At 45.8% G+C, this 27,262-nt stretch overlaps 2 protein-coding genes across 2 annotated transcripts in view; one reads left to right on the forward strand and one right to left on the reverse strand.

Annotated features, from left to right (window-relative positions):
* Positions 1-6,679, reverse strand: part of GPA33 (glycoprotein A33) — a 35,039-nt gene extending 28,360 nt beyond the window's left edge. Inside the window, exons 1-2 of the mRNA XM_032389333.1 lie at positions 6,634-6,679; positions 5,910-6,064 (exon numbers count right to left, since the gene is read on the reverse strand). Of these exons, the coding sequence (XP_032245224.1) occupies positions 5,910-6,064; positions 6,634-6,679 (201 nt within the window). The remainder of the gene's footprint in view (positions 1-5,909; positions 6,065-6,633) is intronic.
* Positions 6,680-23,258: 16,579 nt separating this feature from the next.
* The window catches only part of DUSP27 (dual specificity phosphatase 27, atypical), a 30,402-nt gene continuing 26,398 nt past the window's right edge, over positions 23,259-27,262 (forward strand). The window contains 2 exon segments of the mRNA XM_032389491.1: positions 23,259-23,362; positions 24,042-24,167. Of these exon segments, the coding sequence (XP_032245382.1) occupies positions 24,058-24,167 (110 nt within the window). The 5' untranslated portion in view covers positions 23,259-23,362; positions 24,042-24,057.

A 27,262-nucleotide genomic window follows, 5' to 3' on the forward strand; every position in this document is an offset into this window, starting at 1 on the left:
GTGTGGCACTGATCTATGCACCAGCCTGATCATATTTGATCATATTCTGGGTTTTTTTTGTTTTGTTCTGTTTTTGTTTGTTTTTATCTTTTTCTTTTTTTTTTTTTTCTTTTTCTTTTTTCTTTCTTTCCCTTTCTTTTCCCCTGGCTTCAGGTCTTTTCTTATTTGTTTAGAGTATATATTCTGGGGACGTTGTTACCCTGTTAGCATTTTGTTCTCTCATTAATCTATTCTCCTCTGGACAGAATGACAAGACGGAAAAAAAATCACCTCAACAAAAAGAACAAGAGGTAGTACCGACTGCCAGGGACCTACTCAATACGGACATTAGTACAATGTTAGATCTAGAGTTCAGAATCATTACTTTAAAGATACTAGCTGGGCTTGAAAAAAGCATGGAAGTTATTAGAGAAACCCTTTCTGGAGAAATAAAAGAACTAAAATCTAATCAAGTCGAAATCAAAAAGGCTATTAATGAGGTGCAATAAAAAATGGGGCCACTAACTGCTAGGATAAATGAGGCAGAAGAGAGAATCAGTGATATAGAAGACCAAATGATGGAAAACAAAGAAGCTGAGAAAAAGAGAGATAAACAACTACTGGATCACGAGGGCAGAATTCGAGAGATAAACGATAACATAAGACGAAACAACATTAGAATAATTGGGATCCCAGAAGAAGAAGAAAGAGAGAGAGGGGCAGAAGGTATATTGGAGCAAATTATAGCAGAGAACTTCCCTAATTTGGGGAAGGAAACAGGCATCAAAATCCAGGAAGCACAGAGAGCCCCTCTCAAAATCAATAAAAATAGGTCAACACCCCGACATCTAATAGTAAAACTTACGAGTCTCAGAGACAAAGAGAAAATCCTGAAAGCAGCTCGGGAGAAGAGATATGTAACCTACAATGGTAGAAACATTAGGTTGGCAACAGACCTATTCACAGAGACCTGGCAGGCCAGAAAGGATTGGCATGATATATTCAGAGCACTAAATGAGAAAAATATGCAGCCAAGAATACTATATCCAGCTAGGCTGTCATTGAACATAGAAGGAGAGATAATAAGCTTCCAGGACAAACAAAAACTAAAGGAATTTGCAAACACGAAAACAGCCCTACAAGAAATATTGAAAGGGGTCCTCTAAGCAAAGAGAGAACCTAAAAGCAACATAGACCAGAAAGGAACACAGACAATATACAGTAACAGTCACTTTACGGGCACTACAATGGCACTAAATTCCTATCTTTCAATAGTTACCCTGAATGTAAATGGGCTAAATGTCCCAATCAAAAGACACAGGCTATCAGATTGGATTAAAAAGCAAGACCCATCGATATGCTGTCTGCAAGAGACTCATTTTAGACCCAAAGACACCCCCAGATTGAAAGTGAGGGGGTGGAAAACCATTTACCATGCTAATGGACATCAAAAGAAAGCTGGGGGGGCAATCTTTATATCAGACAAATTAGATTTTAAACCAAAGACTGTAATAAGAGATGAGGAAGGACACTATATCATACTTAAAGGGTCTATCCAACAAGAGATCTAACAATTGTAAATATCTTTGCCCCTAACATGGGAGCGGCCAATTATATAAGGCAATTAATAACAAAAGCAAAGAAACACATTGACTACAATACAATAATAGTGGGGGACTTTAACACCCACCTCACCGAAATGGACAGATCATCTAAGCAAAAGATCAACAAGGAAATAAAGACTTTAAATGACACACTGGACCAAATGGACTTCACAGACATATTCAGAACATTCCATCCCAAAGCAACAGAATACACATTCTTCTCTAGTGCCCATGGAACATTCTCCAAAATAGATCACATCTTAGGTCACAAATCAGGTCTCCACCGGTACCAAAAGATTGGGATCATTCCCTGCCTATTTTCAGACCACAATGCTTTGAAACTAGAACTCAATCACAAGAGGAAAGTCGGAAAGACCTCAAATACATGGAGGCTAAAGAGCATCCTAGTAAAGAATGAAGGGTCAACCAGGAAATTAAAGAAGAATTAAAAAAATCCATGGAAACCAATGAAAATGAAAACACAACTGTTCAAAATCTTTGGGATGCAGCAAAAGCAGTCCTAAGAGGAAAGTATATAGCAATACAAGCCTTTCTCAAAAAACAAGAAAGTCTCAAATACACAACCTAACCCTACACCTAAAGGAGCTAGAGAAAGAACAGCAAATAAAGCCTAAACCCAGCAGGAGAAGAGAAATAATAAAGATCAGAGCAGAAATCCATGAAATAGAAACCAAAAGAACAGTATAACAGATCAATGAAACTAGGAGCTGGTTCTTTGAAAGAATTAACAAGACTGATAAACCCCTGGCCAGACTTATCAAAAAAAAAAAAAGAGAAATAACCCAAATCAACAAAATCATGAATGAAAGAGGAGAGATCACAACCAACACCAAAGAAATACAAACAATTCTAAGAACATATTATGAGCAACTCTATGCCAGCAAATTAGATAACCTGGAAGAAATGGATGCATTCCTAGAGATGTATCAACTACTAAAACTGAACCAGGAAGAAATAGAAAACCTGAACAGACCTATAACCACTAAGGAAATTGAAGCAGTCATCAAAAATCTCCCAAAAAACAAAAGCCCAGGGCCAGATGGCTTCCCAGGGGACTTCTACCAAACATTTAAAGAAGAATTAATACCTATTCTTCTGAAACTGTTCCAAAAAATAGAAATGAAAGGAAAACTTCCAAACTCATTTTGAGGCCACCATTACCTTGATCCCAAAACCAGACAAAGACTCCATCAAAAAGGAGAATTACAGACCAATATCCTTGATGAACATGGATGCAAAAATTCTCACCAAAATACTAGCCAATAGGATCCAACAGTACATTAAAAGGATTATTCACCATGACCAAGTGGGATTTATCCCTGGGCTGCAAGGTTGGTTCAACATCCGCATATCAATCAACGTGATATAATACATTAACAAAAGAAAGAACAAGAATCATATGATCCTCTCAATAGTTGCAGAAAAAGCATTTGACAAAGTACAGCATCCTTTCTTGATCAAAACTCTTCAGAGTATAGGGATAGAGGGTACATACCTCAATATCATAAAAGCCATCTATGAAAAACCTACAGCGAATATCATTCTCAATGGGGAAAAACTGAGAGCTTTCCTCCTAAGGTCAGGAATGCGGCAGGGATGTCCACTATCACCACTGCTATTCAACATAGTATTAGAAATCCTAGCCACAGCAATCAGACAACAAAAAGAAATAAAAGGCATCCAAATTGGCAAAGAAGAAGTCAAACTCTCACTCTTTGCAGGTGATATGATACTTTATGTGGAAAACCAAAAAGACTCCACCCCAAAACTGCTAGAACACATACAGGAATTCAGTAAAGTGGCAGGATATAAAATCAATGCACAGAAATCAGTGGCATTCCTATACACCAACAACAAGACAGAAGAAGGAGAAATTAAGGAGTCGATCCCATTTACAATTGCACCCAAAACCATCAGATACCTAGGAATAAATCTAACCAAAGAGGCAAAGGATCTGTACTCAGAAAACTATAAAATACTCATGAAAGAAATCGAGGAAGACACAAAGAAATGGAAAAACGTTCCATGCTCATGGATTGGAAGAACAAATATTGTGAAGATGTCAATGCTACCTAGAGCAATCTACACGTTCAATGCAATCCCTATCAAAATACCATCCACTTTTTTCAAAGAAATGGAACAAATAATCCTAAAATTCGTATGGAACCAGAAAAGACCCCGAATAGCCAGAGGAATGTTGAAAAAGAAAAGCAAAGCTGGCGGCATCACAATTCCGGACTTCCAGCTCTATTACAAAGCTGTCATCATAAGACAGTATGGTACTGGCACAAAAACAGACACATAGATCAATGGAACAGGATAGAGAGCCCAGAAATGGACCCTCAACTCTATGGTCAACTAATCTTTGACAAAGCAGGAAAGAATGTCCAATGGAAAAAAGACAGTCTCTTCAACAAATGGTGTTGGGAAAATTGGACAGCCACATGCAGAAGAATGAAACTGGACCATTTCCTTACACCACACACAAAAATAGACTCCAAATGGTTGAAAGACCTCAATGTGAGACAGGAGTCCATCCAAATCCTAAAGGAGAACACAGGCAGCAACCTCTTCGACCTCAGCCGCAGCAACTTCTTCCTAGAAACATCGCCAAAGGCAAGGGAAGCAAGGGCAAAAATGAACTATTGGGACTTCATCAAGATAAAAAGCTTTTGCACAGCAAAAGAAATAGTCAACAAAACCAAAAGACAACTGACAGAATGGGAGAAGATATTTGCAAATGACACATCAGATAAACGGCTAGTATCCAAAATCTATAAAGAACTTATCAAACTCAACACCCAAAGAATAAAGAATCCAATCAAGAAATGGGCAGAAGACATGAACAGACATTTTTCCAAAGAAGACATCCAAATGGCCAACAGACATATGAAAAAGTGCCCAACATCGCTCGGCATCAGGGAAATCCAAATCAAAACCTCAATGAGATACCACCTCACACCAGTCAGAATGGCTAAAATTAGCAAGTCAGGAAATGACAGATTTTGGCGGGGATGCAGAGAAAGGGGAACCCTCCTACACTGTTGGTAGGAATGCAAGCTGGTGCAACCACTCTGGAAAACAGTATGGAGGTTCCTCAAAAAGTTGAAAATAGAGCTACCATACGATCCAGCAATTGCACTACTGGGTATTTACCCCAAAGATACAAATGTAGGGATCTGAAGGGGTACGTGCACCCCGATGTTTATAGCAGCAATGTCCACAATAGCCAACCTGTGGAAAAAGCCAAGATGTCCATCAACAGATGAATGGATAAAGAAGAGGTGGTATATATATACAATGGAATATTATGCAGCCATCAAAAGGAATGAGATCTTGCCATTTGCAATGACGTGGATGGAACTGAAGGGTGTTATGCTGAGCGAAATAAGTCAATCAGAGAAAGACATGTATCATATGACCTCACTGATATGAGGAATTCTTAATCTCAGGAAAGAAACTGAGGGTTGCTGGAGTGGGGGGTGGGGTGGGAGGGATGGGGGGCTGGATGATAGACACTGGGAAGGGTATGTGCTATGGTGAGCACTGTGAATTGTGCAAGACTGTTGAATCACAGATCTGTACCTCTGAAACAAATAATGAATATATGTTAAGAAAAAAAAAAAGAAGAAGATAGCAGGAGGGGAAGAATGAAGGGGGGGAAATCAGAGGGGGAGACGAACCATGAGAGACGATGGACTCTGAAAAACAAACTGAGAGTTCTAGAGGGGAGGGGGTAGGGGAATGGGTTAGCCTGGTGTTGGGTATTAAAGAGGGCACGTTCTGCATGGAGCACTGGGTGTTATGCACAAACAATGAATCATGGAATGCTACATCAAAAACTAATGATGTAATGTATGGTGATTAACATAACAATAAAAAATAGGTACAAAAAAATAAATAAAATAAAATACAATGTCTTCTATATTCCGCAAAAGAACCTAAACAGAAAAAAGAAAAAAGAAAGAAAGAAAAAAAAACCCAAAACACTATTCAATAAAATCTGACCTTAAGGAGAGCTCTGTGCTAATCAAAAGGAATGACTGTCTCAAATGATACAATTTAGGTAACTTGAGACTGACCAGCAGAAGGATATTTTAGGGAAGGTCACTTTTTCAAAATAAAGGTGGCATAATATGCCCCTCACTGGGTCCAACACTCACTACTCTCTCCCCACCCAGTCCAGCTTGGGTGCTGGTGTTTATTCTAACATTTATTGAAAGACTTGTAGTCCTTGTCCTCTAAGAGGTCATGATCAGGTAATATTCACTTCCATGATACCCTCAGCTTTTTAAGGATGCTTACCGAGTGACTCCTTAGAAGCTTGTCCCATTGGATAAATCCATTTCGGTCGGAGGCAGATGTGCGGTAGGTGCATGGAAGGGTAACGCTCTTTCCCCGGGCAGCCCGAAGAACATCCTGTGGGGTTTCCACAGAGATGGCATTGACAGTCGCCCAGACTGGAAAGAAAGTGGGAAGTGGGAAGAAGTAAATGACATGGCATAGCCACTCATTGCCCAGAGGACCTCTCAGGGAATGCCCAGTGACATTCTCCTCCTGCAACCACAGCTAGACACACTACAACTGTGATCTTGGCCATGGCACACCCTCTGTTCTCCATGACCAAAGTGAAGATGATCGTGTGCCTTGGTCCACCCTATACCCATCCTGCAACATCACAAAGAAGTTAAATGCATTGTATGGTAGCTAAAAGCCCAGCTTTGAACCTCAGCCCCACCTCTTACCAGCTGTGTGAACTTCTCTCATCCATAAAATAGAAACACCAATACTTCCAAGAGTTGTCGGGAGAACTTAGTGAGATAATATGTATAAATACATTTTTTAGTGTCTAATAGAAAGCTCTTGATAAATATTCCTCACCACCTTTTTTTGTTGTGATGATAATGTAGCCATACATTTAACAAATTTTTATGGAGCACTTAAATGTGGTAAGGAGTTTTATAAATAAGATTAAATCAAGGTAAAGAGAGAGGGTATTCCCAGGTGAGTTTATTCTACATGAGTTTACCAGGAAAAGGTGAGGAAAGCAGTGCGGCCACACCAGTATCTCCCATCACGTATATTCATCTTTCCACATGATGGTGACTCATCTCCATCTGTGTCCGCTCCTCTTGAATTTGAGTAGGCTGGGACTACAGTCTGAGGGGCACCATATGGCTTCTCATGCTAACTTGTAAGAGGCCATAAGATTTGCTTGGTCCTCTTGAGATGCTCCCTCTGAGAACCCAATAACATTCTGTGAGAAAGTGAAGCAGCCACATGGAAAGACCACATGTTATTTGGGACAGAGCTTGAGCTGAGGTCCCTTGGAAGAGCCAACATCCATTCCCAGCATGTGGATGAGCATGCTCAGCTGTCTAGGAAAGCAGGGCTGAGCTATCCTTAGAGAGCCTACCCAGAGTGAAGATTCATGAGCAAAATATATACTGGCATTGTTTTAAGACACTAAGTTTTGGGGTGATCTGGTTTGTAGCAATAGATGCTTGAAACAGAAAGCCATGTGGATACCTGTCATGAGAACTTTCTAGGCAGAGTAAGGGTGGTCCATGTGAGGAACAGCAAGGAAGCCATGTGGTAGGAGGGGAGGGAGGAGGAGAGATGAGGCAGAGAGGTAGAGAAGTCTGAGGTCACACCGGGCCTTTAGCCCATATTTAGGACTTCTTATTTTTCTTTGGAAGAGGTGGGAAGCCCTTGGAGGGATTTAAGCTGAGGTAATATACTTGACATACATTTTTAAAGGCTCAACCTGGCTGAAGTGAGGTGCAAGGAAGGAGGAGATTGGGGAACAGAGTGGAAGCAGGGCAACCAATCAAGAAGCTTTTCCAATTGTATAGGCGAGTGTTAATGGTGGCTTGGGCGCAGGTCAGGGTAGTGGAGGTGGAGAGAAGTGATCCAAATTGGAATGTATATAGAAAGTAGAGCCAATGGGATTTGACTGCAGATTAGATTTGACATATTAGAGGAAAAGAGAAGTCAAGGATAGATAAGGGGTTTGGCCGAAACAACTGGAAGGATGGAATTGTCATTTATGGAGATGAGGAAGACTGAGAGGGGCAGGTTTTAGGGGGAAGATCAGGCGTTTGTTTGTGGACATGTGAAGTTTGAGATACTTATTAGACACTCAATAGAGGTGTTGAGGAGACAGTTTCCTGGGGAGGTCACTGAAGGCCAGAAGATGGGGAGGAAGACAGAGAAGCGCACAAAGACAGGGAAGGTATCTGGGATGGAGCCCTGGGGCACTCCAGTGCTTAGTGGTGGAGAAAATGAGGAGAAACCAGCAAGGGAGAAGGAGAACTGGCCAGGCGGCTAGGAAGAGAGCCCAGAAAAAGTGGTTCCCAGTGGCCAAGCAGGAAAAGTATTTCATGAAAGCAAAGGGGGTCAGCTACGCCAAAGCTGCTGATCTGTTGGGCTGGGGAACTGGGAACTGAGGGATGACCACTGGATGTGGTGACATGGAGGCGATGAGGGGACCTTGGCATGAGCAGATTCCATGGAGTGGAGATGGAGCCTGGGAAGATGGGCTCAAGAGCAAGCGGGATGAGAAGAAGAGGGCAGTTTTTGCCAAAGAGACGTGGGGGTTAAAGGAGTCTGTGGGGTCAAGAGAGGTTTGTGCCTTTTAAAAATATATGATGATTTAAAAAAATATTTTTGATACCATGGCCCTCATGTTTTTCTCTTCTATGCGATCTTTGCCTCTCTACTCAGTGGGTGTGACAAAAGTACCAGATGGAACATCTAATCTGTAATTAGACAAGTAGGAAGTAGAGAAGTTCATTTCGAGAACCTTCCAACTACCTCCCTTCTTCCTTCCTTGTGTGGGTCTACACTGGGTATCTCCTTTCTAGTGGTTCAGAAAAGAGTGGGTTCTGCCATCCTGCTGCCGCCTGAAAGCTGTGGATGCCCCATGCTCCAGAAGAATTCTTTCTCACCCTCGCCACTCCCCTGCTCTCTTCCTCCAGGCTGAGCCCTTCTCCTATTCATGAAGAACATCCATCTGATGCTCAGCTAATTCCCCCCCAGGGGTCTACAAACAAAGAGTTCAGGGTTGTGTTAACTTCCCTAAGGATAGACAAACTGGGAGAGTGAGTGCTTTTCACCTCCAGGAAGAAATCAAAACCTCCCGGCACCAGAGTAGTTTGCTGAGGAAGAAGTTTAGAGCGCATTCACTGTCCCAGAGGAAATGTCCAGACTCTCCCCGGCAGAATCAGTACCTACTACTCACAAGTACTCGCCTCCTAGGACTTCTGTCTCATGCAACTTTATTACACGCTACACCAGAGTGGCCAAATGCAGGAACCAAACTGCCCGGGCTGCCATCCTCATTCTTACTTTTTCTAACTGTGTGACCTTGGCCACCTTAATTAACTTTTCTGTGCCTCAGCGTTCTCAACTCTAAAATGAGGATAACAAGATTACCTAACAATATTGTTGTGAGGGTTGAATGACTCACCGTATTTAGCGGGCACATCCTCTAGCCTGGCACGCAAGCCAGAACCATACCAGCCCTCTCTATTGTCACATCTTTCTGCCCTGCAACTCTGTTTTCTTCATCTGCACGTCCCCAGGGCTCAGCAAAGTGCCTGACGTAGGAGGTGCTCAAGTAAGTGCTCTTTGATAGCAAATACGTGAGTGACAGAGAATTTAAGCTTAAAAGATGGGGAGGACTCACAACCAGAGAAACTTGTTGGAGAACCTGCCTTACAGATAGCTAGAAAATGTCCAAAAAAAAAAAAAAAAAAAAAATCAAATAAAGGGTCAAGAGAGCCCCCAGAGCAAGATGCCTCAGAAGGAAATGAGAGAGGTCATTTTTTTTTAAAGATTTTATTTATTTATTTGAGAGAGAGTGAGAGACAGAGATAGCGAGAGAAAGCACAAAGGGGGAGGACAGGGAGAAGCAGCTCCCCGCTGAGCAGGGAGCCCGATGTGGGGCTCAATCCCAGGACCCTGGGATCATGAGCCGAAGGCAACAGCTTAACCAACTGAGACACCCAGGCGCCCCGAGAGAGGTCATTTAACCTCCCTAAGAGGGCGTGGTGTGGGGACACCCAGCCTGAAGCCTTGCTGATTGCTTGTAAATAAGGAAGGTTTGTTAAGAAGATAATAAACCGTCTCTTGAGAGCTAACCAGAAAGTAATACATCCAAGGAGGATAATGAAATGCTTGATGGAACTGGCTGCTTGAGGCGTACACAGCACATTATGGGAACCCTTGGGAAACTGGCAGTTAATACCTCCACTTAGGCAAATCCATTTGCTCAGAGAAACCACATTCTTAGGGAGGAAGGGCTGGAGGCCAGAGGTGTCCCAGCCTGCCCCAGGACGAGGCCGGGGCTCTTCGTTGAGAAAGTATGGGGCCCCTAGCTGGGGAAGGGCAGTTCACACAAGCGGTTGGGTCGTCCCACCTCCCCTGGGGTCGGTGCAGGGCTGCGTGGTTAGAACTCAGTTCTGGATGGATGTTTAGGAATCTGCAAATTCCAATCAATTCAATGCATTGTTCCTAAGGTCCTAGTCCTAGCCCCCCCTAGCAAGGTACTGGGAAAGTGATCAGAGGTATGTTCGTGAGCCACCTCTTCCAGAAACCGCTGGGACCATCCCAGCCCAGCTTGCAGGCTCGCAGGCTTTTCAGAGCTGCATCTGGTGGCACTCTGCCAAGTGCACACAATTCTCACGTTGCTGGGGTTTGGGGCAATGGGACCTCCTCCTCTCAGCAGATAGTATGCCCCTTCTAGCAGGGTCTGTGTCTCGAGTTTCTCTTGTGTCTACTCTTCGACAGTTCCCACCTCAAGGTTTCTAGAGAGCTGGGTGCTAATAAGACCTTGTGGATTCAGTGGCCTGGGGCACAGTCCCTGCCCATGAAGCAGGTAGAGGTCACTGTCAGTCAGCAGCCTAATGGAGCCTAATTAAGTGTTAAGTGCAAGGGTTAAGGAAGTAAAGTGAAGGAGAGAGGGGAGGGGCTGTGTCACCTGAAGAAGGATTGTAAGAGAAAGGCTTACCAAGGAGGTGGGACTTGAAATTGCCCCCAAGGGAGTCACTTCACTACGTTGAGCTTGTATATGTAAGAAAATAAAGCGGAATACACAACTGTACATACAACAGTATCCCATTTCCTCATAATCACAGAGAGAGAACAAATTCTAGAAGCAAATATACCAAAACACAGTATTAATAACAGTTACCTCTGGATTCTGGGATCATGGATAAATTTTGGATTTCTTGTTTGTATATTTTTATTTTCCAAATGTTCTGTACTAAACATGTGTTACTTTTGTAATCACAAAGCCATGTTACAGTTTTATAAATCAGGCTGGACTTGAGGAAGCAGAGACAGGGAGGGCAGCCTATTTTGCCAAGGAGCTCACTTAACACAGGGAAATGAAAAAGCTGAAACAAGGGGTGCCTGGGTGGCTTAGTCGTTAAGCATCTGCCTTCTGCTCAGGTCATGATCCCAGGGTCCTGGGATCGAGCCCCACATCGGGCTCCCTGCTCCGCGGGAAGCCTGCTTCTCCCTCTCCCACTCCCCCTGCTTGTGTTCCCTCTCTCGCTGTGTCTCTCTCTGTCAAATAAATAAATAAAAAATAAATAAATAAATAAATAAACAGAAAAAGCTGAAATGAGAGGGCCTTGAGAAAGTTTCTTTAGTCTCCTCTGGGTTGGAAGATGGGGAGACTTATGCAGGTTTGTAGATTATAGGGAAGGAGCTCCTAGAAAGGAAGACACTGAAAATAGAAGAGAAGCCAGATGGAGCAAGACTCCAGCCTGGGTGAGAAGGGGAGTGGGGGGAGGGCTCAGGGCAGAGTGGAGGACCAGTTTTGCTCACAGCAAGTGTAACCTGTCTCCACGTGTGCCAAGAGATAAGTCCCTAAGTGGGAGCATCTGTCTGTCACTGTGTTCTGCCCATGCCAGGTGTTTATGGCATCCCTGACTCAACCAAGGCCAAAATGAGAAAGCAGCCTGGAGGTCACCAGGTGGCAGAGGGGAGGAAGGAGGCGGGTTCCAAGCATGACAGTTGGTGCTCCGGGCAGAGAGGGCTGCTCCAGGGACAGGGTGATCTGGGAACAGAGACGAGCTCAGCAGGCAGAGAGGAAATGGGGACAAAACCTATGCTCTGCCAACATGGAGTAGTTTGAGGGGCAACTTTCTTTACGGACCTCCAAGTCAAGTATGTCCTCCACCAACCATCTCAGTACTGAAATCACCACTGAAGCTGCTGCTAAAATCCAAGTGCTATCTGGGAGGGAGGGAAGGCACACTGAGTGACTCCCTTTCCCTTGCAGGACAAACCCATTTCCCTAATTCATCCCTCTTATCCGTCAAACCCTAGAAAGGGACTCAGAATGCGTAACTTTTGATAGAACCATCTGAAAATAGGAAGTTGAGGCTTGGAGAGAAGCTGGAACTGTTTAGAGAAAGAAGGAAAGGAAGAAAGGCAGGATAGGAGACACTAAAAGCAAACCAGCTTGCTGCCTAGTGAGGTTCAAAGGGTAGGTTCTCATTCACTAACACCCATAAAGCAAATGGCTGCTGGGCACCCGTGTTGCAGGGACTGTGCTGGACTCTGGGGAGAAAAATGACAAGCAGAGACAGACCCAGTCCCTGCTCTTATAACATTCGGTCTTCTGGCTGAGTCAAACTGGAATGAATAATCCCAGAGAAAAAAATGTAAAACCACCATGGACACAAGTGTTACACATTCGATGATGACAGGATATAACAAAAGATTTGGGGATGGGAAGCAGTTGTCCTAAGGAAGGGCCTGTTGAGCTGACATTGGAGGATGAGCAGGAGTGAACCATGTGAAAATTGGAGAAGAGGTGGGTAGAGAGAGAAGAGCACTGTGCAGAGGTCAGGGCATGGAGAAGGTGGGGCACATTCCAGAAAGTAAAAGAAGCCAGTCTGTAGCAAGAACAAGGCTGTTCTGCGATGAAATTCTGGAATTCCAGAATTCTGTGGGGCCAGAAATGTGGGATGGGTCCAAGTGTAATTGGCCATGATGACAATTTGAGGGTTTTGGTTTTGTGTGTGTGTGTGTGTATGTTTCCCCTGCTATCTGCATTGATGGTTTATTTGAAACAGTTCTAAATATGAGGGTTCTTTCTTGCATCAAGTGAATGAAGACTCGGGGGGGGCGGAGGAAGGGTACTTATTAGTTTGAAAGGCAGTTTATCTTTCATAAATAGATTAGGAGAAAAGTGAAGAACCCACTGATAGCAGGAAAAAGCATCTTCTAGGGTCTAGCATGTGAATAAGAGAGATACTCAGTTATTGTGCATTTCCATTTTTTTCCACGGCAGAACATACAGCGAAACTTGGGAACGTGCATGCCTGAAGCCAGGTCACTCTTATGTTCCCTAACTATGCTGTTTGTGGGGCTGTTGTTGCCACAGTAGTTGGCCTTGCCCAGACAAACGGGCGTTGGTCTGTTCCTACAAATCTTTATCCCAGTCTTCATGGCAAGGAAGGCACTGCCATGTGCTCTCAAACAGTCTCTTGTCCAAGGTTCCTGGTTTGGTTGACAACATCCCCCCAATACAACTTTTATCATCACAGCTTGAGATGTGATGACTGGTTTCAGCCCAAGGAACCCGGGGGTGAGCTTCAAAGGGACAAGTAGCCAATTTATTTGCGACAACAGCATGATTTGTAAGGTTCTTCTGCCCATCCAAGGGCTCCGTGGAGACACAGACGCCCTCACCCCACATCCGGGCCCCAGCAATATTCACTTCCGGGCCCTGATGTTGGGCCATGAGGCCCCACTTCCTGTGTCAGGCAGGTGGGCTCTGGCCTGAGGGGAGGGGGCAGGTGGTTCTGGCAGCTCGGCCAACGGCCTCACAGGTCCCCCTCTCCGGCCCTTCCCACTCCTCAGGCGCCCGGCTCCTCAGGCCCGTCGTCCTCCGGCCCCCAGCGCGGCAGCGTCGCTGCAGGCTGGGACTCACGCTGCCTTCCCTGCGCTCCGCGGCGGCCATCTTAGGAAAGAGAAGGAGCGCCTGGGAATGGGCGCGAGGAGGCGACGGAAGCGGTGAGAGGTCGACTGCTGGTCGGGAAGAAGCCTTGTTTGTGGCAGCTGTCCGCATAGAAGGGTAATTTCGATTCGAGGGTAGGGAAGAGGAATATTATAAAGGAGATAAGCAGGCAGAAGAGCCTGTGTCACCGGGGACAGAGATCTAGTTGTTTTGTTTAGCATGCGGTGTAGAATCTCACAAGTCAGTAGGGTATGTGAGGATACTTGGTAGGATGGACGCCCAAGTCGGACGACAGGGGGTCTCAGAGTTGAGGAGAGGAAAAGAGGACCAGGAAGTTATAACTTGATTGTGGAAAGCCAAATATACATTGTGAGCCTTTGTTCCGTGACTGTGATACTTGAAAGAAAGAGAGAGAAAGAAAGAAAAGAAGAAAAAGAAAACTATGTAGCAGTAGTTCTTGCCCCCAGGTTGTTTAGGAAAACTAGGCCCCAAAGTGGGTGAAAGGTTAAATGGCCATATAACAGATGCCAAAGAAGTGGTTGAGACTGTAAGTTCCTATTAGGAAGGGATCAGCGGGGCCCCAAGGGACCTGGGAAGGCTTTCACGGGGGAAAGGGACTCGTGGCCTTTGAAGATTAGACAGGAGACAGGGAAGCTGTGGATGCTTCAGGTGGAGGTGCTGATGATATTTTTCCAAACCAAGGAGTAAAAGATGTGATCTGACAAAGATTTTTGAACTATCCAACGTATAGGAGTCAGTCTGGGAGATCAGTCAAGATGCCGAAATACTGGGGTTTGGGGAACGCTTCAGTGGTTTCCAGAACTTAAGTATAACTTAGGAGAACCCGTCCTCATGATTTGAGCCTTTATTCTAGTGCTAGTGGGAAATCACTGAAGAGCTAAGTAGGGGGAGTGACATGGTCACAATTTTATTTTAGAAGATCGTTCTGGCTCCAGCGTGGAGAACAGAGAGAAGGGGCAAAACAGTCACACAAGGCCAGTGAGAGGCTACGGAAGCCGCTTAGGGGAGGCAGTCACATCAGCTAGGCAGCAGAGAGACGAGAAAAGTGAACAGATTCAAAAGATGTAAGAGCTAAAATTGTCAGGGCACAGTGATAACTTGAATGTGTAGCTGAGGAAGAAGGAAGTATCGGGTGATATGGGGATCCTAAAGTATGGTCTCCAAATACTTTGAAACTCCTCTCATCAAGAGGTGAAGTTCATGTCCCTTTCCTTGAGTCTGGGTTCTGTGACTCCCTGACCAGTAGAACATGGTGGAAGCGATGCTGGGTCAGTATCTGGACCTAGACCTTGAGGTACTGGCAGCTTCCATTTTCTTTCTCTTTAGAAGTTTGCTCTTAGAATCCGGCTGCCATGCTGTGAAGATGCCCAAACTTCCCTGTGGAGAGGCCCACAAAGAGAGGACCCAGAGTTAGCACCAACTTGCCAGCTAGTGAGTGCACCATCTTGGAAGTGGGTCTTCCGACCCCAGTCAAGTCACCCCGAGTGATGCTGCACGGAGCAAGGACTGTCCCTGCCAAGCCCCATACAACTTGTAGATTGGTGAGCAAAATAAATTATTTTATCATTTTCAGTTTTGGGGTAGTTTATTACATAGCAGTAGAAACACTGTAAGAAGACTGCTAGGTTTCCGGCTTTCATTTGAGGATGGATGGGAGTCGTTTATGATGCAGAGACCACTGAAAAAGCCTAGGTTGGGGAAAAAGATTATGAGTTTGCTTTTCAGCTTGTGAGTTTGCAGTGCTTCTGAGACATTTAAGTTGAGAGGTCATGAGATGCCTGGGTGGCTCAGTGGGTTAAGCATCTACCTTCAGCTCAGGTCGTGATCCCAGGGTCCTGGGAACAAGTCCCGTATTGGGCTCCTTGCTTATCGGGGTCTGCTTCTCCTTCTACCTGCCTCTCTCTCTCTCTGACAAATAAAATCTTTTTTTTAAAAAAATTGAGAGGTCATGTGGGCTGGACTGTTGGGTTTGTGGGTGTGTATCTCAGGAGGGAGGTTGGGTTTGAAGACGGAAATTGTGAGTCAATTGGAAACTGGTGTCACCTAAAGATGTGAATGTGGATGTGGATCTAGAGCGAAAATAGAAGTGGGTCTTGGTGTGAGGAACTCTGACATTTCCCAGTGGGCAGAGGAGAATGAAGCTGCAAAGAAGACCTGAAAGGAGGAGGAGGAGAACCAGGAGAGGGTGTATCACCCAGCCGACAGAAGAGTTTCAGGAAGGAGGGAGGGAGGGAAAGAGGGAGGGAGGGATTACCAGGGTCAAGTGCTGCCAGAAATACAAGAACAGTCTGAGCCAGGCACACTTTCCTCCAGGCCTCCCAGGGACCAACATCACAGTAAGCAGTATGGCTGGGTTACCCGGAAGCCTGGGGATGGGACTGGGGAGCAAAGGCAAGATGAGGCTCACACCTGCGTCCACAAACCAGTTCCTCCCTGGAGCCTTGTTTCTTAACAGTAGTCCCTAAATCAGCATCATCATCACTTGGGAGCTTGTTAGAAATGCAGACTCTCAGGCCCTGCCCTACTGAATGGGTCTGCACATACACTTGGGTCCCTGAGTTGAGTCACCAAATCAGGCGCTGGACAGTAACTCAGGGAAGCCGCCAGATGGCGCAAAACTGACTCGAGTCACCAGCGGAGGATCAGCCCGGGCAACAGAGGTGACTGATCACACCTACTTTCCCTCAAGTTTCCAGATCTAGCTCTTAAACGTAGCCTGCACATCAGAATCACCTGGGTAACGCCTCAGTTCAGGAACTTGGACACCTAGATCCCAGCAAAGACCCTCCCCCCACACACACACACACTATGGATCAAGCATCCATGGATTTATTGAAATATCTTTAGATGGGGGAGAAAAATATATTTTCTCATCTAGTATATTTTGGGATGATAGATTCCTTTATTTCTCTGTGTAAAGCAGTGCCTTCCTCAGTTTTTCTAATTTAACCTTCAAAAAGGTTTCCTCTAGTTCCAGGAAGGTGGGGCTTTTTTTGTTTGTGTCTTTTATCAAGTCTTCAAAGATTTTAGTGACTCCAGGCAGAGCTGCTTACGGACTTTTTATTCCTCTGGTGGGTTCCTACTTCGTGCAACTACTTTCTTCACATCAAGTCTCATGGAGTCTAGTGGCTGGAAAAACTCCCGGAATGGAAGAGCCTTAGTTCTGTGCACAAGCTGGGGTGTTTTCTCTAGCAGCCTTTGGGAGGGCTGATAACTCAGGGCTCGTCCACAGTGACTCTGACTCTCTTTCTTGGCACCCTTCTACCAGACCCCAGCACTCAGGCTATGGATTACCAAAGTCTACGAATTCTCTGTAACTTACACTTGCCCACACTAATAATATCAACAGCAATAATAACGGGTGTTTATTGAATGCTTATTATGTGCCAGGCACTGTTCCAAGATCCTTACATTTACAAACTCATTTACTATCCGTAACAACCCTGTGGGAGGCACACTGCATTTTTGCACGTTATGGATTACCCTCCCCGTTTCACAGAGTGGGAAACTGAGGTTTCTGAAGGTTAACTAATTTGCCCCGGGGCTAAAGTCGGTACAGGAAGAAGGCTGGCCCTCTCAATGCCTGTGAGGCAGTAGAGTGAGGTGATAGGAGGGGGTGGGGACCCCTGCTCGGGAAGGGTGAAGTATTCTGTCACTGACAGTGTTTAGAATTGTCAGGCTGATTTTCAGTTGGTTTTAGGATTGTTTTTAGATTTTCTGATGTACTGCCTTCTATTTGGGTCCTTTCCATATGTGTTATCTTCTGTCTGCCCAAAGTCTGTGGAGTCCTGGGGCCCATTGGCTCATCAGCTGCCCAGGACAGCAGCAAAATCTAGTTTATTACTGTGCAGGTTCAGATGGAGAAAGGAAGAAGGGCAAAGGCCAGTAGGTCCTCTGGAACCCAGCTCAAGCTCCACCTCCTTCAGGAAGCCCTCCCTCATTTCCCTGCTCCTCCCTCTGGTGTGCTCTCCTGAGACGCTGTGGGGAGGACCACCCTGTTGCTCTTAGGTTTGACCTTTGAACACCCTCATTGCTCACTTGCACAAAGCAATGGCTAATGGCTATTCTGTCCCCAGGTATTTCCATTTGGCAAATTGTCTGCGTGCCCCGAGCTGGCCACTGACCCGGCCACCAACCCAGTCTCCCCCTGCCCCACTGCTCTAGCCCCTTCCCCTTAGTGTAAGGTATGGAGGCTAAGGTGGTGGGCACGTGAATCTGGACTGGGCAGTCTGGGAGGGTGGAGGGATGGGGATGGGGGCAGAAAACGCACATGAGCCTGAACACAGGCCCAAGAACTGGTTCCATTGGAGAAGTTCACCCCAGGGTCACGTGCCTTCTCAAAGGAAGAGGGAAAATGTGCAGGCAATTCAGAGTTAAGGCCACTTTTCATTCTAAACTGGGGGAGCATTTTGTTTTAGAGTTTTTTCCCAGGCCAAAAATGCACTGGTTGCAGCCAGACCGCAAATGCAAGGATGTGTACTGGGGGGGTAGGGGGGAGACATCCCTGGCAAGACTTCCAGCTCCGAAGAAGAGGATCAGAGTGTCCCTGGCCTTGTCCGGGGAGGATGGTCGTTTCCTTGCAGCCTCCCTCCCTCGGGACTTGAAGTACCCTGACTGTCTGGATCTGATGTCATTCCACAATCCTCGCTCCTGAGACACTTGCACCAGCTACGTGCTCAGTAAAGAGGTTCAGAGGAGGGAAAGACCCAACCAGGCTCTCCAGCCTGAGCAGGAGGGCATCTCTGCCCCCAGTCATTTGGGTCTCGGGGGGGGGGGGGGTTGAGCCAGACTGAGCTGATGGATCTTTTCCAGGTCTACCTCTAAGCCTTGGCCCAGCCCTCCCCCAGCACCTCCACCTAAGGTCTCAAAGGACAGGTTTTGAGCGTTGGGAGGAGTGGGGTCCGCTGGGCAGGCAGGCCAGCTGGCCCTGGGGCTTGCTGTAGGGGCTGAAAAGCGAGCTCTAAATCAGAGCCTCCTTGACCCCACTTTCCAGGCCTTGGGGCTCCTAAGTTTCCCAGTAAAACTCTTTACCTCCTCCCCATTCTTACCAGATCCCTGAAGTTTGCGACAGTTTCTAAATTGCAGGCCGATGGGATTTCTCAGCATAGCCAAATACAATGAATTAAAGATACGCCTCAAATTCCCCCAACCCCAGCCTCTCAACTTCCATTCTCCACTCTACTTCTTCCCTGTGCCCAGTACCCTTACCACCAGCGCCTCCATCCGAACCCGTGAACACTCCATGGGCCCCACGCAACCACTTTGCTATTGAAAAGCACTTGATTTGGATTTAACCATTATATCAACAAATGTCTGATTTCTATTTTGTGGGGCTTCCCCATCTTCCCAGTTTTCAATGACCAGAGTATCAGAAGGGGTGGAGAGCTTTGACCTTTGGAAAGGGCCTTTCTAGTTTTTGAAGGGTTTGAGTCTTCTCTTGCTCGGGGAATGATACTAAGTTGGGTTGCTCTTCTGCCTTGGTTTCCCTATACGTGATAGGGAAGTTATCACTTTTACCATCGCCTTTTTCTCTAGTTTTAAGGCAGTGGTTAAAATCCCAGGTAGTGAACGTATCTAGAGCCACGCATCCTGGATTTTCTGGGACAACCTTGATTTCAAATACTTGGTCCCTATTGTCAGATCTGGTGTCAGATCTTGTGACCCGATCTGGGATCAGAATTTATGGTCTTGAAAATTTGTGAATTATTCCTTCCAGAAATGGGCTGGAATTTTATTGATTAATATGCATACACAAACCATTCTGCTGCTGGGCGCTGGCCTGCACAGCAGAACCTGTGATTCTGCTCAGCGGGAATGCAGCCGTGTTACTGGTGGTCATCCCTCGGGGGGCACTGGGAGACTGTCAGCACTCAGTCCCCTTGTCTCACCCACCCCCCAGGCGCCAGACAGGGGAGGGGCTTACTCACCGGCCCAGAGCGTGCACAGCACAGGCTGCATCTTCCCCACCATGGTCTCGCTTCCTCTGTGCCCCAAGCCCAGCCTGGCAGGGAGAGGCCCCGGGCAGGTCTGGGCTGGCTAGTTAAAGTCACAGCGGCCTCTGGCCTGGCCCAGCCCTCTGTCCCTGTGGTTTCCCTTCTCCTGTATACCTTTGCCCAGCCTGCCCCCTCCCCTGCCAGCTGCTCAGCAGGACTGGCAGGTGAGCTCACTTATGGGACTGGACTCGTGCTCTGCCTACGCCACCAGAGGCCTTCCCCATCTTCACCTGCCCCGCCCCCCCCTTCTCTCCACTTAGCAGGTGTACAGAGTCCTGGGCTTCTCACCAAGGTGTGGGCTTCGATAACAGGAAATTACCATCTCGTCATAAAAAGGGCATGATCTCAGAGGCAGGTTTTCAAAGCCAATAAAACAAGGGTGTTGCCCACAATTGCTGGAATACTCCCCAGCACAGTAGGATCTGTTCTTCTATTTCCCTCCCTTTCCTACAACCCCCACCCCACCCATGCTACAGACAGATGCATAAAGAAGACAGGAAGTCTCTAGGCTCAGAGAGTTGATCATTTGGTTGGGGAGATAGAGAGTACACAAGTAAACAAAGAAGACAATCCTAGAAATAACCAGACCAACTTGTCTCAGTTTGCTGAGACTACTATAAGTAATGCTGCAATAAACATAGGGGTGCATGTATCTTTTCCCATTAGTGTTTTCATTTTCTTTGGGTGTATATTCAGTAGTGGAATTACTGAATCATATGGTATTTCTATTTTTAATTTTTTCAGGAGCCTCCATACGGTTTTCCACAGTGGCTGTACCAACAGTGCAAGAGGGTTCTTTTTTCTCCACATCCTTGCCAACACTTGTAATTTGTTGTCTTTTTTTTTTTTATTTTAGCCATGCTGGCATGTGTAAGATGATATCTCATTGTGGTTTTGATTTGCATTTCCCTGATAATGAGTGATGTTGAGCATCTTTTCATGTCTGTTGGCCATCCATATGTCTTCTTTGGGAAAATGACATTCAGGTCCTCTGTGCATTTTTTAATCAGGTCATTTTTTTTTTGGTGTTGAGTTATATAAGTTCTTCATATATTTTGGATATTAACCCCTTTTAGGATTTATCCTTTGCAAATACCTTCTCCCAATCAGTAAGTTGCCTTTTCATTTTTTTGATGGTATTTTTTGCTGTGCAAAAGCTTTTTATTTTGGTGTAGTCCCAATAGTTTATTTTTGCTTTTGTTTCACTTGCCTCAGGAGACATATCTAGAAAAATTAAAGAAATTACTGCCTATGTTTTCTTCTAGGAGTCTTATGGTTTCATGTCTCACACTTAGGTCCTTGATCCATTTTGAGTTTATTTTTGTGTATGGTGTCAGAAAGTGGTCCAGTTTCATTCTTTTGCATGTAGCTGTCCAGTTTTCCCAGCACATTTATTAAAGGGACTGTCTTTTCCCCCATGGAACTGTCCTGGTTTTAAAGCAGAAAGTTCCTTGTCCCTGGAATCTCTTAGTCCCAAGCGAGGTGGGAATGGTTGGTCACCCTACTTAGAGTGTGATGGTGCTAGGGGGAACATAACATGGACATGGTACAGGAAATGAGATTGGGGCAGGGGAGGGGGCCCCACTTTAGATTGGGTAGTCAGAACAAAATGGAGAGATGAGTGTTATGGATCTCTATTTTACAAAATGGGATCTGAGTCTCAGAGAAGTGAAATGAGTTCTCAAAGGTTACATGGCTAGTAAGTGGTTTTCTGATTTCTAGTCCACCATTTCAGTGGCCTGATGTCCCACTCTGCAGGTAACTGAGGGTATATAGAAGAGAGAGGCCATGTCCTCCTCCTGAGTGGTCCCTTCTTATCTGTTGCCTCTCTTAGGTGTGTTGGCTCTCCATCTTTCCCTCCCCCACTTCCCTGCCACCTTTTTATTCTCTGCACTGGTGTCCTGTCATCTTGAGCTTTACCCTGATTGATGCAGCCCTTCAGTCCTTCCCTAGCCCTCCCCCCACACCCCCATCTCACCTCTCTCTCAAACCACCTTTCATCTTTATGGAACCTTGAAGTGTGTGGGCCTGAAATGAACCCCCATGTTTTCTCAATTGTGGTCATTCTTAGGCAGCCAATTACTGAGTCCCTATTTTGGCCCAGGATAGAAGTTTGATGATTGGTCAATGGTGGTGCCATGTGCCTCCTCAGAGATGTGTTCCTTGGCAACCCTTTCCAAAGGAGCCCCCCACTCTGGCCCTGCCAAGTCTCTGTCACACAACCTGTTTGCTTTCTTTTCAGTTCTAACCACTGACATCCCCAAACTTTGTTCATGCTAGTCCCCTCTGGAATTCCTTCCCGCATCACATCTGCTGTTATAATCCAACTTGTTTTTTAAAGGCCAATGCATGTATTATTACTTTTTCTATGAAGCTTTTCCTGACTTCTTCAGCCAGGAGGTCTCTTCCCTTCTTTGAACTCACACAGCACTCTGGATCTCTCTTAGGATACTTAACAACATTCTGCCTTATGCTTGAGTTATTTTTGACCTGTGTTTCATTCCTCCTAATAAACTGTGAGCTCATTCATTCATTCAGCCAATTTTTGATGATACTATGTGCAGGGCATTATTCCACTTGGCTAGGAAGAAGGACAGTTTTGAGCATGTAATTATGTGTCTTACTAACTTTGGTCAAGGATAGTACCTGACGCATAGTGGGTAATTTGTGAATGGGTAGACAAATGGATGGACGGACTGATGGATGAAGGTGTAATTATAGAATGTGTGGGATGAGGGGGCTGAAGTATTGGGTTTTTGGTTTGCTTTGGACATGGTGATAATAAGAGGTGACAAAGAGGAGTAGAGTGGGTTATGAGCTCATTTGAAGTGTATGAAGCTTGTGGAAATTTTTTTTTTAGAGAGAGAAGGGGCATGGTGGGGGGAGGGGCAGAGGGAGAGGGAGAGAGAGAATCTTAAGTAGGCTCCACGCCTAGCATGGAACCCAATGTGGGGCTCGTTCTCACAACTCTGAGATCAAATCAAGATTTGGATACTTAACCAAGTGAGCCGCCCATGTGCCCTGAAGCTCATGGAGTTTTTATACCATCCAGGTTTGCCACTTGACCATCACCATGAGTATAAGTGTGGGGAAGGGATTGTGGAGGGTGAGCACAACTGCCCACTTTATTCTCCAGGGTCATTGCTGTTCAAAGAAATGTAACCCTGGTCAAAGCCATGACCATACCCTTTAGTAGCACCATGGTGGGCTCCCGACGTTGATCCAAGGCCCCTCCCCATTCTATATATCAGGTATTTTTTCCCAGGGCCCTCCAGGCTGACATGGGGCTTGGATACAGTTTGTTTCATTCTTCGAGATTTTTGGTGTTAGACCATCTTCTGAAAAGACTTTGAATAGGTAGCCCCAGGCAAGAGGGTATGAAGAGAGAGCCCCCCCAAAACCCTTTTCTTCAGGCCTCTCCATCAGTGAAGTGTGACCTTCTCCTAACTTTGCTCCTCAATGTCAGTGTCCGATGTCCAGAGAATCAGCCAGGAGGGAAAGAGTTAAGTGGGGCCTGCTTTCAGGTCTGGGTCCTGAGACTGCATTCCTTCCTCCTAGAGATCTGCCAGGCTGTGGAGCCAGAGGCTAAATTTAGAAGGTAGCTAAGATTTCCTGTTAACAGCTGTCCTGCCCCTCAGAGAAGAAGCACTGGAGAGAGGAGAGAGATTGGTCCCTCTCACTGGTCGGAACTTTGGGCCATTTTATCTGGGTCCCTCAGCCCTTGTGTGACTGCCCTTTGGTGTGGAGATACAGGCAAACCCGTGGTGAGTGTGCTTTTCCCTTCGTTTTGTCCTGTGAGCCCAAGACTTACAAGCAGAGGGGGGCAGCAGCTCTGCCTTGAGTGTCAGGGCCCAGCCATGTGTGGGACCAGCCCTGAGGGATTTCATGTTCCGCAGTAGGCTGTGGGAGGGCGCCTTGGCCAAGGGTAACGACTCCTGGGTCTTGGGTAGAGACACTGAGGAAGGCCAGCTGTGCCTCCCCCAGCAGAGGCGAAGGTGTATGCGTGTGCGCAGGCAGGCTATGTGCTTGTACGTGTGCCCACGCGTGCGTGTGGGGGCACACCCAGGGGCTTCGATAGAAAGATCTTTCTGGTCTAGGGAATTCACTGCTTTCTAACTGCGTTAGCTCTATTCATGCAAACCCAGGACCCTGTTCCCCTCACTGCTTCCCTGCTGGAAACTGAGGAAGGAGCCAAGTTGTCATTTCTTAAATATTGTGACTCCAAGGTGGACAGTTTACACAGCTTGGGTGTGTGCGTCTTGGTGTCCTGGTTTAACGGTAGCTGGGCCAAGGCAGACTGGGTTTCCCCCCCATGGGTCCTCTCACCACCAGAGAAGTAGCATGTGGTGACCTTCTCCCCGACATCACTGATATACCCCTTCTCCTCCCCCCTCCCCAAAACCTCTAGATTCCCTAACCACTTTTGTCATGCCAAACTTACAGGGACCAGCAGGCTGTCATGGCGACCAGTGGGGACCCAGAGGAGGAGCAGGTAGTCCCAAGTGAAGAGGATGAAGCCGACGTGAGGGCCGTGCAGGCCCAGTACCTCCGGAGCCCCTCCCCCAGCCAGTAAGTGTGCGCTTGCCATGCTCCCTGCCCCTGCAGCCCCACAACATGAGTGGGCGGGAGGGGCATGATGAGATGTGGGCCCGGGGGAGCCTACAGCTACCACCTTAAGTTCACTCATTCAACAAGTATTATTGGGTACTTTTTATGTGTCACACTTTCTGGAAGAGGCAAGTAAGCAAACAGACCGCATTTTGATGTGGCGTGGTAAAGTGCTGGAGTTCGTATGCCTCAGGTCTAGGGCATGGTGGGCCAGGGAAGGAACCGCTGGACTTGGATGGGTCATAGGAGGCTTCCTGGAGGAGGTGATGCTGGACCTGAACCTCGAAGGAGGAGTAAGAATCTGACAGGCCCACCTGGAGGGTGATGCTTGACTCACTAGGATTGAGGCTGAGGATGGGGATGCTAGACCACAGACGGTAAGAGAAGGCATCAGGACAAGAAGGGGCATTAGACCAGGCCCTAGTACTGAGATAATTTCGCATCTGTGATCAAGCCATGTCTTTCAAACTGGGATATGTGCACACCTGAAGGTAAGTGGCAGTGTGCGCAGGGGTAGATCAACATGGTGCGTCTTCCTGGAGAGTCCTCTTAATTTTATGACAAGTAATTTAAAATTTTCCTTTACATAAAATCATTGAGGCTATATGATGATGTAGATTGGAAAATTTGCATGAAATTTTAAGAAAAACCATGAGACATCAGAGAAATGCTTACTTGCCTGCTGAAGCAATGGTGTGTGTGCCTATTTATTTTCTTCTGCCATAAATCGTAGTGGAGGACTTGACTTCTAATCTTAGTTCTGTCACCAAACTTATGTGAAGAATCCCTTTAATTCTTGAGCCTGTGTCTTCTTATCTATAAAAAAAGGAAGGAAAGATCCAACTAAGATATCTTATGGTAACTTTACCTCAAACTGTCTGATTCTGCTTGTTCTGGGATCTTGCTGGCTTTTGCTTCTCAGAGCTTGAAAACCTTCCCCACTGGAATGAGATTCATCACTCATGGGTCAGGACACTTGGTCCAGATGTTGGGGACTTTTCCTTTAAAATCCAGCATTATGTTCCCACTAAGAAAACCTGTCAGGATAGCGTTTTTAAAATGTATCCCTCCCCTCTCTACACTACCAGACAAGGCAGAGATAGTTTTGTGTGTGATTGAGGTAGGTGATGGACGGCTTTGTGTAGTACTTAGGGTAATGTTAGCTGCTTTAGCAACTGGGTATTTTTTTCTCACCCAAATAAATTCCAAAACAGGTACCTGAGCAGTGATTCAGGAACTGAGGCTCCTTCTATCCTGTAGATCTTCCATTTTAAGGCAGGCTGCTAAAGTTACTGCGCTCATCAGCATCAAGACAAAATGGGAAGGGAATGAGGAATCTCTCAGGAGGTTTTTATGGGCCAGGCCTGAAAATGGCCATTTCTCTTCCACTCATTTTCCATTGGCTAGAACTTAGCAAAGCCATGCTTTCTTATACGGGGGGATGGGAACTGAGGTCCATGAGTCCAGCAAAAAGAGGAAATGGGTTTGCTAATACATAGCTGTCTCAGCCACAGTATACCTCTGTAGACAACTAATATTCATGCTACCTTTCTCCCCAGTCCTGAAACTCCCAAAGGAGACAATCCTAAAAGCAGTTTACCAACTGCTACATACAGTTCAAAGGCTAGGTTCTCTGCCTACATGTTAACTAACTGGAATTTAAATAAAAACTTGGAAAAAAAAAAAAAAAGGCTAGGTTCTCTGAAGAGCGTGCATCTTCTTGCCCAGGTCAGAGTGCAGCACATCATGGTCTACAAAACAGGCTCCCATTTGATAAAGGGAGGAGTGGGAGGTATGCAGTCATCAGTCCATATAGTTAATGAGCACATCTGCCTGAGAAGAGAGAAGATCTCCCAGACTTGACCTTGATTTGGCCCTCAGGGAGCATTTCCTTGTCTGTTGTTCTCTGTGGCCTCTAGCTCTACCCTCTGGGACTTTATCCTTGTCTGTTATCCTCCAGAGCCACATCCAAACTGAGCTTGGAGAGTGTGTTTTCCTTGAAGGCTGTGTAGCTTTGGCAGACTAAGTCCTGCTTATGGAAATTTGGGGGCCCAAGGGCTGTTTAAGGCTGAAAGCAGCCAAAGGCTTTTTAAGGCTCATGGTTTCTTTGAAAATAGGATCTCTTTAAAAACATAATAGGTTTCTGATGGGTATAGACCAGACAACCTCATGTATCAGAAACCACACACCAAGTTCTTTCTTAGATATAATTTTCAATCTTGATTTTTTTCTTTGCCTCCTTGTCTGCATACGTCACTGTCTAAGCTTAAGACTGTTATCTTCAAAAGGTATCTAATACCTTTATAACTAATGAACAAATGAGGGGAGAATGCAAAGCCAAAATGTAATCAACCCAAAAGAAGGCAAGAAAGAAGAGAAAAAGAATATAGAGAAAGCATAACAAATAATAAGAAAACAGTAGGATGGTAGATTTAAACCCAAGTGTAGAAATAATTACTTTAAACCCAATAAAAATGAAATACTCCAACTAAAAGCAAATACTGTCAGACTCAGTTTTTTAAAAAGCCTACATACTGCTTATAGGAAATACACCTTAAGAAATAGAGATATACAAGGGGCACCTGGCTGGCTCAGTCAGTGCAGCAGGCAACTCTTGATCTCAGGGTCGTGAGTTCCAGCCCCACATTGGGCATGGAGCCTACTTCAAATTAAAACAAAACAAAACAAAACAAAATAGAGATAGACAAAGGTTAACAAAGGCTAGAAAACTTAGACTACTCTGTCCTAGTTACAGTTGCTCTACCTTCAAAACTTAGTGGCATAAAACAACCACTTTTCAATGTTCGCAATCAGGAAACTGCACGAGGTACAGCGGTGTGGCTCGTCTTTACTCCAAGATGTCTGGTGCCTCAGCTGGGAAGACGTAGGTTCCGGGAGGACTTAAGGCTAAGGATGACTCACCAGCTGAGGGCTGGTAGCAGAGAGGCTTCTTCACATGTGTGACACTTCATTTTGAGCCAGGCTGTTGGCTAGAGCACCTAACATGGTCTTTTCCTATGGTCTTTCCATGTGGGCCAGTTTGGTTTTTCCCATAG

Source organism: Phoca vitulina, unplaced genomic scaffold, assembly GCF_004348235.1.
Source record: "Phoca vitulina isolate PV1807 unplaced genomic scaffold, GSC_HSeal_1.0 scaffold54, whole genome shotgun sequence".
In the NCBI taxonomy this organism is placed as follows: domain Eukaryota; kingdom Metazoa; phylum Chordata; class Mammalia; order Carnivora; family Phocidae; genus Phoca; species Phoca vitulina.